The sequence below is a fragment of the Trichosurus vulpecula genome, chromosome 3, assembly GCF_011100635.1.
Source record: "Trichosurus vulpecula isolate mTriVul1 chromosome 3, mTriVul1.pri, whole genome shotgun sequence".
NCBI lineage: Eukaryota > Metazoa > Chordata > Mammalia > Diprotodontia > Phalangeridae > Trichosurus > Trichosurus vulpecula.
In genome coordinates this window covers 336,552,645-336,572,476 of record NC_050575.1, presented here as the reverse complement: position 1 = coordinate 336,572,476, position 19,832 = coordinate 336,552,645, and the positions used below count along the sequence as shown (strand labels likewise).

At 36.5% G+C, this 19,832-nt stretch overlaps 1 protein-coding gene across 6 annotated transcripts in view; it reads right to left on the bottom strand.

The window, feature by feature from the left end:
* The window catches only part of ASB3 (ankyrin repeat and SOCS box containing 3), a 138,038-nt gene that overhangs the window by 98,419 nt on the left and 19,787 nt on the right, over window positions 1-19,832 (bottom strand). For 3 of the 6 annotated variants that reach the window (XM_036750705.1, XM_036750709.1, XM_036750706.1), the window contains 2 exons: window positions 5,425-5,634; window positions 4,137-4,172 (listed from right to left, as the gene is read on the bottom strand). In XM_036750705.1, the coding sequence (XP_036606600.1) occupies window positions 4,137-4,172; window positions 5,425-5,634 (246 nt within the window). Of the gene's footprint in view, window positions 1-4,136; window positions 4,173-5,408; window positions 5,635-19,832 lie in introns of those variants that run through there. The other 3 variants (XM_036750708.1, XM_036750707.1, XM_036750710.1) reach the window with 2 other exon arrangements.

Here is a 19,832-nt window from a genome sequence, read left to right as displayed (position 1 = left end):
TCATCTTTCAAGAAATTATCAAGGAGAACTGCCCTGATATTCTAGAGCCACAGGGCAAAATAGAAATTGAAAGAATCCACCGATCACCTCCTCAAATAGATCCCAAAAAGAAATCTCCTAGGAATATTGTCGCCAAATTCCAGAGTTCCCAGATCAAGGAGAAAATACTGCAAGCAGCCAGAAAGAAACAATTTGAGTATTGTGGAAACACAATCAGAATAACACAAGATCTAGCAGCTTCTACATTAAGAGATCGAAGGGCTTGGAATACAATATTCTGGAGGTCAATGGAGCTAGGATTAAAACCAAGAACCACCTACCCAGCAAAACTGAGTATCATGCTCCAAGGCAAAATATGGACTTTTAATAAAATAGAGGACTTTCAAGCTTTCTCTGTGAAAAGACCAGAGCTGAATAGAAAATTTGACTTTCAAACACAAGAATCAAGAGAAGCATGAAAAGGTAATCAAGAAAAAGAAATTGCAAGGGACTTACTAAAGTTGAACTGTGTTGTTTACATTCCTACATGGAAAGATGATGTGTATGATTCATGAGACCTCAGTATTAGGGTAGCTGAAGGGAATACGCATATATATATATATATATACATATACATACATATATATATATATATATACACACACACACACACACACACACACACACATATACATGTGTGTGTATATATCTTTATGCATATATATGTATATGTGAGTGTGTATGTATGTATATATGTATGTGTGTATATATATATATAGACAGAGAGAGAGAGAGAGAGCGGGCACAGGGTGAGTTGAAGATGAAGGGAAGATATCTAAAAGAAATAAAATCAAATTAAGGGAAGAGAGAGGAATATATTGAGAGAGGGAGATAGGGAGAGATAGAATGGGATAAATTATCTCGCATAAAAGTGGCAAGAAAAAGCAGTTCTGTAGGAAGAGAAGAGAAGGCAGGTGAGGGGGAATGGAGTGAATCTTGCTCTCATCAAATTTGACTTGAGGAGGGAATACCATAAATACTCATTTGGGTATCTTACCCCAAAGGAAAAAAGGAGGAAGAAGATAAAAAAAGGGGGGATGATAGAAGGGAAAGCAGATGGGGGTGGAGGTAATCAAAAACAAACACTTTTGAAAGGGGACAGGGCCAAGAGAGAAAATTCAATAAAGGGGGATAGGTTAGGAAGGAGCAAAATATAGTTAGTCTCTCACAACATGAGTATTGTGGAAGGGTTACACATAATGATACGCATGTGACCCATGTTGAATTGCTTGACTTCTTAGGGAGGGTGGGTGGGAAGGGAAGAGGGGAGAGAATTTGGAGCTCAAAGTTTTAAAAACAAATGTTCAAAAACCAAAAAAAAAAAAGTTTTTGCATGCAACTAGAAAATAAGATACACAGGCAATGGGGTGTAGAAATTTATCTTGCCCTACAAGAAAGGAAGGGAAAAGGGGATGGGAGGGGAGTGGGGTGACAGAAGGGAGGGCTGACTGGGGAATAGGGCAACCAGAATATACGCCACCTTAGAGTGGGGAGAGGGTAGAAATGGGGAGGAAATTTGTAATTCAAACTCTTGTGAAAATCAATGCTGAAAACTAAATAAATAAAAACTTTTTTAAAAATGCATTACAAAACTTTTTAAAATAACTTTTTAAAAATAGAAATACTAAATCCAACAAAGAGAAGGAAGCAGGGCTTAACAATCATAGGGAATAGTATAAACAAAAGCATTCAGGCTAGAAGGTACAACGCATGTTTGGGACAAAATATGGAATATAAAGAGTAAGCTTATTTAATATTTTTAAGATAAAAGAATGGGTGACTTCCAGCCAAGGGAGCTGCCTGACTGTAGACAGACTTCCCAACCACCACATGACTACTTTATCCAGCAAAAACCTGAAATTTGCCCCAGACCAAATAATGATCAAGAAATCAAATGAGAGAGTAGACTAAGTGACTTCTTTCACCGCAGAATTACACAAAAAGTCAACAGGAAACCCTTGGGCAATAGAAAAGTGTGCCACAGGCTAAACTAGTGTAAACACAGGCATGCCCAATTTCCCAGCTGACCAGGGTTCTGGGTCCCAAAGAAACAGGATTGGAGAGTTTCCCTAAGAATAAACCAGGGGAGTCAGAAAACCCCAGGATGGAGGCCTTGGGAGACCAGGGAAGCAACAATGATCAGTATGGCATGGCAGCGCTCAAATCAGAACACCCCATGGCCAGAAGCTCTAAATTCCCTAACCCTAGTTCCTGAGACACCAGGCAGGACCCTGAAGATCCAGATCTCAAAGATCACAAGGGGCCCAGGGTAAGACCAAGTAGGGCCAATCACACTACCCAAAAGAACTTCAGGAGGCAGAGGCCCTGGCACAATGCCTCAATTAAGGAACTAAAGCTAGAGAGGTGAGTAAAACAAAGGAAACACCCATTAATATAGAAAGTTGTTTAGTCATTTTCAGCCATGTTCCACTCTTCATGACCTCTTTTGGAATTTTCTTGGCAAAGATACAGAAGAGATGGCCATTTCCTTCTTCGGTTCATTTTACAGATGAAACCAGAAATAGGATTAAGTGACTTGCCCAAGGTCACACAGCTAGTATGCATCTAAGGTCAGATTTGAACTCAGGAAGAGGAGTCTTCCTGACTCCAGGCCTGTCAGTGTGCCAAAAATTAGTGCAGATCTAACTCCTTAACAGCTGTAAAGCAGAAGGAAAAAAAAGGTTTTTTTTTCAAAGGGAAAAAAAAAATGAATTTTACACAAGGACTGTATGAATACCTAAAAAAAAAAAAAAAAGATTTTTTTTCAAAAGAAATAAAAGTTCTAGATGAAAGAAATTAAAAGAAAATAGCTTAGAAGAGAAAACAGTAAACTTACTCTTAAGAAATAGATTCCCTGAAAACCAGAAAAACCCAAATAGAAATCAATGACCACATGAAGGAGTGAGGAATATTAGGATAAATTCAAAAGGTGGTAAAAGTAGAAAAAAAATGTAAGATAGCTGATATTATAAACAACTGACCAAAAAAAAAAGATAAAGAGAAAAGATTTAATAATCACTGAACTCCCTGAAAACTATGAATAAAAGAAAAACCTGAACATTATATTTCAAGAAGTCACAAATAAAAACTGTCCAGATATATAAGAACCAGAGAGCAAAGTGAAGATAGAAACCACTTATAACCTCCTTAAAGAAACCTTAAAAGGAAAAGTCCCAGAATATTACAGCCAAAACCCAGAGATTCATGTCAAAGGAAAAAAAAAGTTGCAAATATACAAAAAGGAGTTCAAGTACCAAGAAGCCATAGTCAGGATAACATAAGACCTGGCAACTTCTATAACACACAAGAAGAGACCTCATAACACAATATTCCAAAAGGCAGAAGACACAGGCTTACAAGCAAGAATAATATTGGGGGTGGGGGGAGCACGCCTTTTAAAAGAAAGGAGGCCCTTCAAGCAATTCTAAAGTAAAGATCAGAGCTTAGTAGAAATTATAAAATACAAACACAAGAGTACAGAGGAAACCAATAAGGTCATTTATTTGAGCGACTGGAAGGAGCTCTGGGATGATTTATTCTAATATTCTAACAGAGAAGAAACAAGTGTCCCCTTAGAACTTTAATGTCTTCAGAGAGTACTGAAGGAGTTAAATATGAAAAATAAAGGTCCTAGGGGTATATTTATTCCATTCGGAGGGTTTAAAGAGTGAAAATAGAAGGAAGGGTAAGAGGAATACACTAGTGTAGAAAGGAGGAAGAAAAGAAGAACTTGGCTATTTCTTATACCTGGCATGGATGGGTAAAGAATAACATACACACACACACAAACAAACAGTTTAGTGTAGAAATACATCAAACTCAGCAGGGAAATTACCAGGCGTAGAGAAGAGACAGAGAGACAGAGGTCAGATAATATCAAAAAGGGAATAGTCCCCAATAAAACAAAATTTCTTGATTCTGAATGGGAATTAAAATGGAGAGAAAAAAAAAAAAGAACTGAATCTAAGAGGGTGCCTTACATTGCTTCTTACATATTTGGAGAACAGCTGAATAAACTGTGATATAAGTATAATGAAATGTTGCACTGTAAGAAATGACAAAACAAACAATTTCAGAGAATCCCAGATAATACGAACCGATGCAGAAGAGCAATTTGTACAGGCACAGCAACGCTGTAAAGAAAAATAATTTTGAATAACTTAAGAAACCTGATGAATGAAATGACCAACTATGTCTCCAGACTATTTGTAATGAAACATGTTACCTCCTAATGGAAAGATAATGGACACAAGGTGCATAGAAATAAATTTCTGGACACTGTCACCATGTACGTTAGTTTTGTTTGACTCTGGTTATTGTTTACAAGGTGCTTTTTTTTCTTCTTTCTCTCAGTTTTTAATTGACCAAAGAGGTCAAGAGAGAGGATTAGCAATAGGGATATCCAAAAAAAAGCCATCAAAAATATTTTAATGTACATAAGAGAACATAAAGAAGTTCAGATGGAAGCACAGACAAGCAGGTCAGTTTTGAAAGTAACATTTAGAATTTATTATATCCTTTTTTTTAGAAATATTCACTATGAAATAACATTCATAATTTCATACAGAATCCTTTTTGTGTTCTGCTGTGCATACAAAAATGTTTTGGATTTTTTTAATGAATAATTCTTAGTGTTTGAAGAAAAGAAGAATGTGTCTTAACTGGTAAAAACAAAACTGACTATATAGTGTAGTACCAAAAAATATTTCCCTCTCCATGGAAGCAAAAGATTAAACTGATAAATTTCAACTCCCTAAGACAGGAAAGTAAAACAAAGGAATTCCATAGAACTGGTAGGAACTTAGTTGTGATTAACTGCCACATTGCCAAGTTAAGTTATTGCCTTCTAACTTACTCAATTAGTCTTTCCATTGATAATGGATATTTGTCTAATTATTTTATTAGCTTGTGGGCCAAACAAAAGAACATGTAGTAATACAGTAATATCAAAGTAATTGACCAGATTGCCCAAAATAAGGAAAATTGAAAAGAGATAAAGGTTATAGTATATATATATCAAACACAATCAGACCTCCTGTTTCAAATAGGACACTGCCCTTCTTGTTTTAGAAAGGTAGAGATAAGTAAAACACGTGACTATTTAAAACATAAAATAAAATATCTGACTCCTTTTGGGCATTTTACTTGGTTAAGACAATAAAGGTAAGTTAGGTATATCTGTGCATGTCACTTTATGAATCTTTTTCTCCAGCACAATATTACTTATGCGTGAAAATCAGGGGATCTCACCAATCTTCAAATAACCCTTCAGTGATTTTTTGTATAGAAGAAAAAGAAAATACTCTTGACAATAGGTGACAGTGAACTATAAAATCAGGTAACAACTTAGTGAGTCAAATTACCCATACCTCAACTTGACTTTACCTGAACGAATTAGCAACCGTAAACATTCTACAGAATTGTGATAAGCTGCTTCATGAATTGGCATCCATCCTCTGTTGTCAGCAACGTCAACACTACATCCTTTCTTGAGCAGTTTCCTTAGGGTTTTTACATTTCCTTCCCTGGCAGCAAGGCCAACAGCAGAACATGTATCTGAGTAAGCCTCTGTAAAATCCATTCCTTTAGACTGATCTAGAAGATAGAAAGGGTGGGAAAGAATTCACAAGTTATCAATTGTGCTACAAGTCTGTTTCATTAAAGGTAACAAAGAATATACTTAGAAATTAATTGAGCTCAATGGACCAGTCCAGCATTTCACACATTATAAGCAGAAGAAAAAGAGAGGTGGAAAATAACCTATATTTAAATTAGAGCTTGTACCTACAGCCTAAGTTAAAGGCAATTTTTAAGAATCTGCCTTTCAAAATAAAAGGATTATTAGAATTGTATTAAGACACTCATTTTAGGGGTTTTTTTAAAAAATATTTTGTTTTAGTTTATCCTTTCCCTCCCACCTCAAACCCCACCCCTATCAAGAGCACAAGAAAAATAAAACTCATTACAAACACATACAGTCAAACAAAACAAATTTCTACACTGGTTATGTCTAAAAACAATTTTTTTTCTCATTCTGCACTCTGAATCCTCAATATCAGGAGATGGGTAGCATGTTTCATCATTAGTCTTCTTATATACCAAACTTGTTCACTCATTTCCCAATTTGTGGTTACCTCCTTCAGATTCCCATCCTTTGCCACCTCAAAAAGAGCTATAAATATTCTTTTATATACTTAGAGTTTGTGTTGCTTAGAACTAATCTTTCCCTTAATCTTAAACCTTTCCTCTAATTCACCTTCTCTTTTTCTTTTTCCCTTTTCTCTACTATATCCTCATTGAATGAAATGTATTTCTGCACCCGTGTATGGGTATTCTTCCTTCTTTTGACTAGTTCAGATGAGAGTAAGATTCAAGTGTCAGTCACCCACCCCTCCTTCTTGTTTGTATAGATGTTGAGCACCTTTGTTACATGAGACAATTTTCCCTAAACTTCCTTTCCCTTCCTCCTCAGTGGACTCCTCTTTCCCTCTCTTTCCATTCTTTTCTTAAGATCAAGAACAACAGAGCCACCCCAAGCTTTGGCTAATTGTACTTCCTCTATGAACCCTGATGATGATAAAGGTTCAGAGGGGACACATGTATCATCTCCACATATTTGAATCCAAGCAGTTAATCCTTGTTTAGTCCTTTTGTCATTTTTTCATTCATGTTTTTCATGTTTACCTTTTCATGTTTGTCTTTACCCCTATGATGAACTTCAAAATTTCTCCACAGCTCTGGTCTTTTTTTTAGTCAGGAAAGTTTGGGAATCTTCTATTTAATTAAAAGTCTATTTTATTCCTGTAGCATTATACTCAATTTTGCTGGATAAGTTATTCTAGGCTATAAAACCAGATGCTTGGCCTTCTGGAATATTGTCTTCCAAGTTCTCCACTCATTTATAGCAATAGATATTAAATCATGTGTGAGCCTCACTGTGGCTCTTTGCTACTTGAATTCTTTCTTTGTGGCTGCTTGCAGTATTTTTTTCTTTGATCTGGAAACTCTGAATTATGTCTATGATATTCCTGACAGCTTTTATTTGGAGGTTTCTTTCAGGAGGTAACTAATGGATGCTTTCTATTTAGACTTTGCCCTCTGGTTCTAGGAAATCTAAGCAATTTTCTTTTATGATTTTTTGAAATATAACGTCTAGGCTTTTTTAAATGTTTTGGCATTCAAATAGTCCAATGGTTCTTTAATTTTTTTCCTTCATCTGTTTCGCAGGTCAGTTGTTTTTGCTATGAAATACTTGACATTTTATTTTATTTTTTCAGCCTTTTGACTTTGTTTTAATATTTTTATTGCCTCATGGAGTCCTTGGCTTCTACTTAGTCCATTCACATTTTCAAGGAGTTTGTTGCTTGGACAAGGTTTTATACATGTGGTGCCAAATTAATTCTATCAGCAATTCTTTCTTCCATAGCTCTCATTACATTTATAAAACTGCTTTTAGTTGTTTTTTTTTTTAATTCTTCTATCATTTATTCCAGGAATTCTAGTTGTTTGTACCTGACCTTTGGTTCTCTTTGAGGTACTGCTTGAAAATATTTTTGAGTCATTCTCAGTGTTCATGTCTTGAGCATCCCTGTCACCTCAACAAATTATTATGGTGGGGTTCTCTTTGTTTATTTGCCTATTCTTCCAGTTTACTTCCTCACTTCAGATCTGACGTTAGCGATAGTCTCTACCACACTCCTGAAGAGAAAGATTGGGTTGGTCCTTTTGCTGCTTTCTTGGAGCTGGAGACCTGCAAGATTTCAGTGCTCCCAAAGTATTTAGATCGAGAGCAAAGTCTAATTTCTGCACTGACCCCTGCCCCCTGACCTCCCCAGTTCTGAGATCTTTAAGTTCCCATTCCGGGTTTTGGTCTGAGCAAAAGTAAACTGCATGCCCCTATCAGGAAGCTGAAAAGCTCTGTTGGTGGAGTGTGGCATAATTTTAGGCTCCCCCTTCAGGGATTCCTGCCTTATTTACTCTTCTGAAAGCCAGGTAGATGCTAGAAGTGAGATTGCCTTGTGCCTGGGGTCTGAGCCATACCACTGCAATTACTAGCTTCTAAACTTCTTCCTTTTTCCATACACAGCTCCAGGCCATTTTACTCAGGAATACCACTCCCCTGCAAGAGTCTCCTTTTCAATCCATCATGAATCTGTGACCCAGAACTGGAAAGTGGGCAACAAAGCTGCCAATTCATATTTGTCCCCACTCAAGTGCCTTGGTATGGGTTTAGTGAAGTTACACTATGGATTTCAGACCTTCTCTTGCTCAGGTGCACAGCCTTTCCCTGGGCACTAGCTGGACCTGTCCCCAGGACCCCTAAAATTTCTCTTATGTCTCTATGCTGAGCTGGGCTGGACAAAAGATTCACAGTGATTTTTTTAAGATTCCCCGATCAGGATTCAGTCTTAACACATTTTCTAGATGTTTGGAGAAATTTTTGAAGAGAAAACTCACTGAACTGCTTCTTACCACTTTGCCATGATGTCTCCATCTCTCAAGACACTTATTTTAAAATACTGTACTTTGGTAGACATGTGATTTAATTGCTGTATGTGCCCACTCCAAACCAACACATACACCTTTGTAATGCCTTTCAATTCAACAAATGTTTACTATGGCACTGGGAATACAAAGAAAAAAAATCAAATATTTCTTTCCCTCATGGGAGAAAACAACAGGCATATATAGATAAATAAATAAATATGTACAGGTTTTCTCTTAAGTTCTCCCCAAGTGATACATTCAATGCAGTAGAGGCTGCCTTGATTTCTCCTAAGATCAAAAGGATATCAATAGGGCAGTTGGGCTGTCCACTAATGGGTTAATCCTTGCCCTTAACACATGACCAGGCCATCATCTTTTTCAGTCAGTCAATAAACATTAAGCACCTACTATGTGCCAGGTACTGTACTAAGTGCTAGGGATACAAACAAAAGATAGTTCTAGTTCCAGTAAGAGACAGTTCTTGTTCTCAAGGAGTTTACAGTATGAATTGGAAATAATCAACAGCAGAAATGTACTAGAATTTTCCATTACACATTTTCCTTCACTACTGTTCTTCAAAGTTCTTCATATGTTGCAGCCTGCTTATAGCCACCACACACTTCTCCACTGCCCTCTGTGTAATGCTCACTTTCAATTGTTTGGAGATTGCTATTTTCCATGTCTTACCCCTAAATAATGATATTAGCAAAATACTGGTTTTAAAAATGTGGTCCTGGGAAAGTATGTCTATATATGTACATATGTATGTGTGTGTATATGTATGTATCTACATAGGTATATGTGCATGTATATATCTATATATAAATATATCTGCACTTGATTATATCCTTTGGCAGTAGGGAGAAGGGGGAAGGAGAAAAAAGAACAAAGTAAAAATTGCACAGCAGAGAACAAAAGAAAACTTTCAAGGAAGCCAAAAAATGGATGGACAGCTCTCAACATAATGTGTAGTACTTATGATACAGGCTTTCTTGAAATGATAATTTATTACCATATATTTTGAATCCTCTCATGTTCTGCTGTGCACATGACATGCTTTTTTTTTTCTTTTCTTACTTTGTACTTAAGTTTATGATATATATCTTCTTCTTTTCTCTATTCTGTACATGAGTTCTGGTGTTTGAGTCTAAAATAAAAAAAGAAAAAAAAATGCGGTCCTTTGTTTATATAGGGAAAAAAAAAATGCGGTCCTTTGTTTATATAGGGGAAAAAAAAAATTGGTTCATTATAAGAGCTTTGCAATTTCCTGAAGGCAATTAAGACTGCTTTCTTCCTATCTAATTGTGAACTCAACTTACTGTCCATTCATATTGTCTGTTCCAGATATGTATGTGTGTATACACTAACTAACAAGCTCTATAATACAATAATAATATTATAATAATAATATAGCTCTATAATATAATAATAAAAGCTTGTCCATCCAACTGTATTTTAGAATTTAGGCAACAGGCATTCTTCATTCACTCAGTCTTTCCTTTGTGGAAAGTCAGGCTAAACTCTTTTGAATGGTTATAGATTTCTTCCAGGAGGCTCTGCAATGGTGTAATGGAACTAGCATCAGGTCAGCTGCAGAGATGGAAGACCTCACCAAGTACGACAAAAACTCAACACTAGATTTCTATCATAGCAATTACACACCTCCACATTATATGCTTTGTCTAGTGTTTATGGTCACAGGGTTGCTATATCTTTCAAGGAATCTTAAATGTTTTTAAAGTATAAATGGAAGATACGTTTTTGGAACAAAGTCTTGAAGGTGCATTTTGTTCTACTAAATCAAATGCTATTTTATCATCAACAGAAAGTACAGGGGGATCTTACATTTTCTATATTCTTCAGCAATTTGAATGGTAAAGATGTGGTCCACTATGGAATTATCACTTCCAAAACACTGCCTTTTTCCTTCTAATACCCTCACGGAGGATGTTCTTAATCCATGAATATATGTCATCCACATAAAAAAATTATATAAATGGGAAAGTACGTATATGTGTATATGTGTGTACGTATATATTAATACATATATACATACACATATATTTGTGAGACAATCGGGGTTAAGTGTCTTACCCAGGGTCACACAGCTAGTAAGTGTCAAGTATCTGAAGCCAGGTTTGAATTCAGGTCCTCCTGACTTCAGGGCTGGTGCTCTATTCACTACACTACCTAGCTGCCCCAGCATGCAATTTAGTAGTTGATGTTCTCATGGTTGATTTTTCTTAGAATTAATATTGTACAAACTGTTTTCTATGCCTTTGGCATATTTCCTCCCCTCCCCTAAAAAACAATCCCTCAGCACCCTTACAATGACATTTCCTTCAATACAAATACATCTCCTCTATGTATGCTTCATCAACCAAGATGCTTTTCCCAACTCTTTTTTCTCTTCAGTGATATTCCTACCTCTTCTATAAACAGATCTGGGGCTGTGATGAGAGTTCAAGTGTGAGTTCAAGTACCCTTGAGAAAAATGTTATGAAAATCTTTGCAGATTTACTACACAAAGTAAACCCAAAGTAACATCAGAGAAGGATGGAAACAGTGGGAATAAGAAAAGGCCTCTTTGAAGCAGATGGAACCTTAGCTCAGAGTTCTACAAAGCTTAGGATTCCAAGAGACAAAGGTTAGACAAGAGAAAATTCCAGACATGGGGACAGCCTAGACAATAGCATGGAAGGAGACGGAATGTCCAGTACTGGGCACAGAAAGTAGGACTACTTGGCTGATATATAAAGTATGACTACTTGGCTGATATATAAAGTATATGTACTTTCTCATCCTATGCAATTCTTGATCATTAACAACAAAGAAGAAACCATTGTTTTCTTCTTCTCTGGGAATCACTATCTCCCCAATATTTCCATTCCTGTTCTCATCAACAGAGAATTCTACTTTCTGCCTGTCAATCAGATGGCTAAACTATTAATTCCAAGTTCAGTTCCTATTATGCCAAGATAGCTTATCTGTCATTGATACTCATCTACAGAAATCTACTGATACTGAATAGGACTGAGTTAGAATAAAGAAGGAAGATACCATTTATTGAATGTAGTAGTTAATCACTACTTCTCTGCCCCTTAGCCTCTGGACCAGGGATAGGGAACCTGCAGCCTTGAGGCCACATGTGGTCTTCTAGGTACTCAAGTGCAGCCCTTTGACTGAATCCAAACTTCACAGAACAAACCCCCTTAATAAAAGGATTTGTTCTGTACTTAGACTCAGTCAAAAGGCCACACCCAAGGACCTAGACAGCCATGTGCGGCCTCAAGGTTACAGGCTCCCTAACCCTGCACTAGACTTTTCAAGAAATGGGTCAGAATTCAAATGTTCTATTTTTAAGTGAATGGTTAGACCCAACAGGTACAATGAAAATATTATACCAAATTTAAAATTTTCCGTAAAGTCTCAAAATACAAATAAGTTTCTCCTCTGTAAATCTATGCAAAACTGTCAGTGAACTCCAGGAAGTCTGGTGTAGGATCATAGATTAGCAATCAGCCTATCTGAGCTAGATCATGGCTCTGACCCTTGTCAGCTGTGTGATTGGTCAAATCATTTGAGTCTCAACTTTCTCATCAATAAATTTACAATAGTATAACTTAGTTTGCCTACTTCAATGGGTTGTTGTGAGAATTATGTAAGATAATACAAGCAAAACTGTTTAGAAGATTGTAAAACAATAAAGTACAGTACTCAAAAAAAAAATAAAAAACGTAGAAATATTTTTTTTCATAATATGGCCTATAGTATCTATCTGTAACAGAGAAATAACAGAAGCCTTTCCAATATAATAAAGAATAAAGAATTTAAATTGTCACCACAATTATTTGATATAGTTCCAGAAATGCTAGCTTTAACAATAAGACAAGAAAAAGATAAACCCAAAGACCCCAGCTTCTTGGATAAGAAATCACTATCTGACAAAAATTTCTGGGAAAAGTGGAAAATAGTATGGCAGAAACTGGGCGTAGACCAACATCTTATACTGTATACCAAAATAAAATCCAAATGGATACACAATTTAGATATAAAGGCTGATACTATAAGCAAATTAGGAGAACAAGGAATAGTTTACCTGTCAGATTTATGGAGCATGGAGGAATTTAAGACCAAATAAGAGATAAAGAACATTATGAAATGCAAAACGGATAATTCTGATTACATTAAATTGGAAAGTTTTTGCACAAACAAAGCCAATGCAACCAAGATTAGGAGGGAAGGAGAAAATTGGGAAAGAATTTTTACCAGTGTCTCTGATAAAGGCCTCATTTCTAAAATATATAAAGAACTGAATCAAATTTATAAGAATACAAGTCATTAAGAAATGAAAGAACTCTGCCCAAAGGGCTATAAAAATGTGCATATCCTTTGACCCCGCAACACCACTTCTAGGGGTGTATAATATTTATAACAGCTCTTTTTGTGGTTGCCAAGAACTGGAAATTGAGGGGATGCCCATCAATTGGGGAATGGCTGAACAAGTTGTGGTATATGAATGTGATGGAATACTACTATGCTATAAGAAATGATGAACAGGCAGACTTCCAAAAAACCTGGAAAGACTTATATGAACTGATGCTGAGTGAAGTGAGCAGAACCAGGAGAACACTGTACACAGTAACAGCCAGTGTGCAATGACTCACTTTGATAGACTTAGCTCTTCTCAGCAATTCAAGGACCTAAAACAATTCCAAAAGACACATGATAGAAAATTCCATCCACACCCAGAGAAAGAAATATGGAGTCTGAATGCAGATCAAAGCATACTATTTGCTCTCTTTTTTGTTTTGCTTTGTTTCCTCTTTCTTATGGTTCCTCCCATTCATTCTAATTCTTCTATACAACATGGTTAATGTGAAAATATGTTTAATAAGAATATATATGTAGAGCCTATATCAGATTGCATGCTGTCTTAGGGAGGGAAAAGGGGAGTGAGGTGGAAAAAATTTAAAATTTATGGAAGTGAATGTTGAAAACTAAAAATAAATGAACTAATTTAAAAATGGAAAAAATAAGCATAAAAATTGAGAAAGCAAAGTTATCTATATCTGCAAATGATGGTTTAGAGCAACCTGGAGAGTCAATTTTTAAAAATTAATAATAGCTTCAATAAAGTTGCAAGTTATGAATGAATTCACAAAAATTGCTAGCCTTTCTTGCATTGACAACAAAAAAAAGTAAAAAAAGAAATTCCATTCAAAATAACTATAAAATACACAAAGTATCTGAGAGTTAACCAAGTCATACTCAAATCATACATAACCACCACTGCAAAGAACCCTAAGAAAAATGAAGGCATACTTAAAGTAAATAAATAGTATTCTTTGATCATGTTTAGGCCACACTATTATAATAAAGATGATATTACCCAAATCAATTTACAGATTTAGTGTCAGAAAACAAATGACCAAGGGATTATTTTATAGAATAAAACAAAAATGGTAACAAATACACCTGTAGGACCAGAGATCAATAATGTCAAAAGAGATTATAAAAAAAAAGTAGGAAAGGGGGGGTCCCCCTGTGGGGAGCTACCACTTCTAGACTTCAAACTATATTTCAAAGTAGAAGCCATCAAAACTATTCAATATTAGTTTTAAAAAAATGATCAGTCAGACACATAAACACGAGTCAAAAGCAATTGAACATAAAAGCCTAGCGTTTGATTAAACCCCCAAAACACAAACTACAAACTGAGGATAAGAATTACCCATTTGACTAGGTAAACTATTCCTTGTTCTCCTAATATGCTTATAGTATCAGCCTTTATATCTAAATCGTGTATTCATTCAGACTTCATTTTGGTATAGGGTGTAAGATGCTGGTCTATGCCTAGTTTCTGCTCAGTAACCTTTCCAGTTTTCTGGAATGCAATCTATCAAAAAATTAGGTTTGGATTGACATCTTACACTATAATAAGTTCCAAATGTACATATGGCCTAAATATAAAAGGCACATCAGGAGAACTTGACGGAAAAAAATGGGAGTACCATGTAGAACAAGACACCATGAGGGAGAGACAGTAGGTGGCACGTATTAGGCAAGTCAGATCACTACTGTCACAGCCTACTGGCAACAGCCCAGGACCCTGAACCCAAAAACCTTGGGTTCCACTGGCAATGCTTCCAGCCTGAGGCCCACATCCATCAATGATAGGAGTAGTCCCTGTTGAGAATGGGCCCACCTTCCTCCCCAACACCAACACCAAAAGCATATGGGCAAGTAAGCCCAAGAGCCCTGGATGTGACAGCTTCCCCCAGACCATCCATCCTGCTTCTAGCCAAGTCCCTGAAGTCATCATCCAGGGCAACAACTCTTATGTAGGAGAGACCAGCCATCCCAACCAACTATCACTGCCTCCTAAACAGGGAGGTCAACTTAGCTGAAGCTGCAAGATGCCCTGAAGGAAGAAACAGAAGGCAAGTCAAATCACCACCACCATCTCTCACTCAAAAGAGACAACTGAGGACCTTTTGCCAAAGATCCCTAGGAATAAGGGCAGCTTACCCCCTTCCCTAACCTTTGGACTTGTTTCTAAATCAGGCCCTATTAGCCAATACTGAAGGGAGGAATCTCTGTGGAAAGGAGCCAATCTTTCTCATTTCTAATAGCACTAACTGCCAATGACAAGACACCTAGGAATGAGAGTTCCCCTAGACCCCCAGTCTTGTTTCTAGCCTAGGCCCTCCCCCATATCCATAAACTCAGGAAGCAAAGCCCACCTTAATGTAGCCCGGCAACTGTTTTTTCAAGAGTTTCAGTCATAGTAACTGAAGACCCAGAAAAGAATATAAAGGAAAACAACAATCAAAAACATCAGAGCTCTGATTGATGGTCAATCATGACTCTGCTATGAGACGAACTATAAGTTCCGAATAATACACAGACTATCAGATAGGGTCAATATGCTCATCTGTTTGGCTCCTTTGTTACAAGAAAGGATCCTACTCTGAGCAGAGAGTGAGGTGACAGGCACTAGAAACTGACAGCATTTTTTTTAAAAGAGCATCAATTTTTTAAAAAGAAAAAAAAAAAGCCCCAAACTACAGAATATATGAAATCTTATTATCATAATTTCTCTTACAATATAGCGTTAAGTACACAACATTTCTTGGGCACCTATATAAGAATATTTTTTAAAAACATCAATGAGGTCTTGTGAGATCACAAGATGTTGTTCTTACATATATGGCATCTATCATAAACATAGGAAGGGGTGGGACAGGTTCTTTTAATTTACATAGTAAGTAAATTAGTTTCAATTGGCATTCCACTTTTAAGAAATTTGATCTTTTTTCCCCAGAAATCTGAAGAGTCAATCATTCAACAAAATTACGTAAGGTAAAAATGTTGGGTTCTTCCCAAGAGCAAATAATGATAAAAATGAAGTATCTTCTGCAACCCATGATGCCATGGAGAACAGGTAAGTAAAGAGGAGAGAAAAGTAAAATACATTCAATCAACTAAAAGTATCCACAGTACCTAAAATTGTAGGCACTTGATAAATATTTGTTATCTCACTTTTTTTTTTTTGTCCATCAAACCCAAGAATAAGTAGTATTAAGATACAGTGTTTGGGCAGAGCTAATATGGCAGAATAGAGAAAGCACTAAAGCCAAGCTCTCCCAACATTCTTGAAAATAATGCTTCAAATCTCATTCTGAAACAGCAGAGCCAACAAAAGATCAAAGTGAGACATTCTTCTAGCCCAAGACAACTTAGAAGGTCAGAAGGAAAGGTCTATGACATGGATTAATGGCAGGGGAGGAGAGGGCAGCCTACATGGATACACCACCAGTGACTAGTGATAGAAGCAGCAGCAGCTTCAGAAGCTCTCAAGCCAGAGGTGGTAAGGGGATAGGGCAATTGTCAGAAAAAGATTACAGGGGATTCCTATGCTGGCACTGGACATGGGACATGGTGAAGTTTGGCAGCTAGATGGCCCATATCCATTTCTGGGTCACAGTTCCAGGAAAGAAAACAGCACTTGCTATCCCACTGGAGCAAGAACCCTGAGGAATAGAATTACTTCCGATCCCATGGGAGCAGAGGCACTGAGAAAAAGTATTAATTGTAATCCCTAAGGAAGAGGGATCCTTCCTTGGTAAGGAAAAGAGCACAGACCAGGAGAACAGTGACCAAGTTTCTCTCTGGATTAGACCACCTTGGAAGCACTGAAAACTTCCAAACCCCTAGAACTAGCTCTGAAAACAGCAGTGCAAAAAAGTTTAAAGCTTGGAACAGTTCCCCCATACCCCACTCTATGAAGAAAGCCCAACTTTAACATAAAGTTCAAAGTCAAGAACTAGGCTAGAAAAGGTGAGGAAACAAACAAAAGAACCTGACAATAAAAATCTACTATAGTGACAAGATAGAGTAAGACACAAACTCAGAAGACAATGATGTCAAAACAGCTACAACGTCTCAAAGAAAAAAATGCAAATTAGACAGCAGCCCAATAAGAATTTCTAGAAGAGCTTAAAAAATGGTTTTCAAAATTAAGTAAGAGTAGCAGAGGAAAAACTAGGGAAAGAGATGAGAGTGATGCAAGAAAATTATGAAATGACAACAGCTTGGTAAAAGAGGCACAAACAAATGCTGCAGAAAATAACACCTTAAAAACCAGAATTGGCCAAATGGAAGAGGTACAAAACTTCACTGATGAAAATAACTCCTTAAAAAAAAAAAGAATTAGCGAAATGGAAAAAGTACAAAGTAACTCCTTAAAATAAGGAAGACAACAACTCCTTAAAAATTAGAAGTGGGCAGTGGAAGCTAAAGACTCCTCCATACAACATCAAGAAACAATAAAACAAAGTCTAAAGTATTGAAAATACAAGAAAACATAAAGTATCTCATCAGAAAAACAAGTGACCTGGAAAACAGATCAAGGAAAGATAATTCAAGAATTACTGAACTATCTGAAAGCCATGATCAAACAAAGAACCTAGACATCATATTTCAAGATATTATTAACAGAATATTGCCCTGATATTCTAGAACCTGAGGGTAAAATAGAAATTGAAAGAATCCAACAATCACAATCTGAAAGAGATCCCAAGATGAAAACTCCCAGGAATATTACAGCCAAAATGCAGAGCTCCCAGCTCAAGAAGGAAATACCTCAAGCAGCCAGAAAGAAACCATAAAAACACCATAGAGCCACAATCAAGCTCACACAAAATTTGGCAGCTACCATCTTAAAGGAATGTAGGGCTTAGAATATGATATTCTGGAAGGCAAAGGAGCTAGGATTACAACCAATAATCATTTACCCAGTAAAACTGAGTGCAATTCTTCAGGGAAAAAAAATGATATTTAATGAAATAAAGCATTTTAAGCATTGCTAATGAAAAGACCAGAGCTAAGTGGGAAATCTGACATTCAATCACAAGACTCAAGAGAAGCATAAAAAGGTAAACATGAAAGAGAAATAATAAGGAACTCAATAAAGTTAAACTGTTTACGTTTCTATATAGGAAGATGATACATGTAACTCCTGAGTCTATCATCATAAGGGCAGTTAGAAGTCATCTACATAGGCAGAGGGCATTGGTATAACTCAATTATGTTAGGATGATCTAAAAAAAAATAGGTGAGAAAGAGAGATGCACTGGGAGAAGAGGGGAGAAGAAGAATAGGAAAAATTATCTTACATAAAAGAGTTGTACAAGGAAGAATTTTTACAGTGGAGGGGAAAATGGTGGTGGGTGGGCAGCACTTGAATCTCACTCTGATCAGAATTGGCTCAAAAACAAGGAAATGCCCTAACAATAACAGATCTCAAACTGTATTACAAAGTAGTAATCACCAAAACTATCTGGTACTGGCTAAGAAATAGAGTGGTGGATCAGTGGAATAGACTAGGTATATAACATACGGTAGTAGGCGGCAACGGTAATCTAGCATTTGACAAACCCAAAGATTCAAGCTGACAAAAACTGCTGGAAAAACTGGAAAACACTATGGCAGAAACTAGGTATAAAACAGCATTTCACTACATACCAAGATAAGGTCAAAATGAGCTCATGATTTAGACATAAAGGGTGATATCATAAGCAAATTAGGGGAATATGGAAAATTTTACTTGTCAGATCTATGTGTAAGGGAAGAATTTATGACCAAACAAGAGATAAGAGAGCGAAATGGATAATTTTTATTACATTAAATTAAAAAGGTTTTACAAAAACAAAACCAATACAGCCAAGAAGAAAAGGAAAGCAGGAAACTGGGGAAAAATATTTTACATCAAGTTTCTCTCATAAAGGCCTCATTTCTCAAAAATATTGAGAACTGAATCAAATTCATAAGAATACAAGCCATTCCCTTATTAATAAATGGTCAAAGGATATGAACAGGCAGTTTTCAGAAGAAGAAATCAAAGCTATCTATAGTCATATAAAAAAATGTTCTAAATCACTATTGATTGGAGAAATGTGAATTAAAACAATTCTGAGGAATCGTCTCACACCTGGCAGATTAGCTAACTTGACAGAAAAGGAAAATGACAAATACTGGAAGGAAGGGAAAGAAAGAATTTGGAACTCAACACTTAAAAAAAGAATGTTAAAAAAAAATTTACAGGTAACTGAGAAAAATGCAGGGAAAAAAAAGTAGATACAAGTTCTCTGAGAATATTTGAGGACCCAAACTAGTACTAGTACAAACTAGTAACAAAGTCTGACCACTTTCACCTAGAAATCAGGACCAAAAGACCACTCCTCATAAAGACACACAGCCAGAATTTGAAGTGCAACATTTTAACACCAAAACCACATGGAGAGGAAAAGAAGCTGAAGCTCAAATTCCAGCTCCGGGATTTAGGAGCATAGTAACCACAGAGAAATCACTTGATCTCTGGAATTTCTTCATCTCTAAAATGGAGATAATAAAATATTTGCACTCATAGGGTTAACATTTATATAAGCATTGTAGAGTTTACAAAGGGATTTGCATATATTATCTCATTTGATCCTCAAAGCAATTCTCAATCACTCCCATTTTACAAATGAGGAAAATGAGGCTCACAGAATCACAAGCACAGTGTCAACTCAGTTGGAACCAAAGCATCTCAACACAAAAGCGTGAGCTCTTTCCACTAAACCAGGGGCCTGGGGATGGGGGGTGGAGTGCAATTTGTAAAACTTAAAGTACCATATAAAGAGGGGCAGGGGGAGAGAATCTGCGCGTCCTAATTAAACTCCTGTACAGAAACACAGAAAAGGAAATTAATTGGCTCTTTCCTTCTGGAGAGGTGGTGGCTGGGCAGAAATCCAAATTCG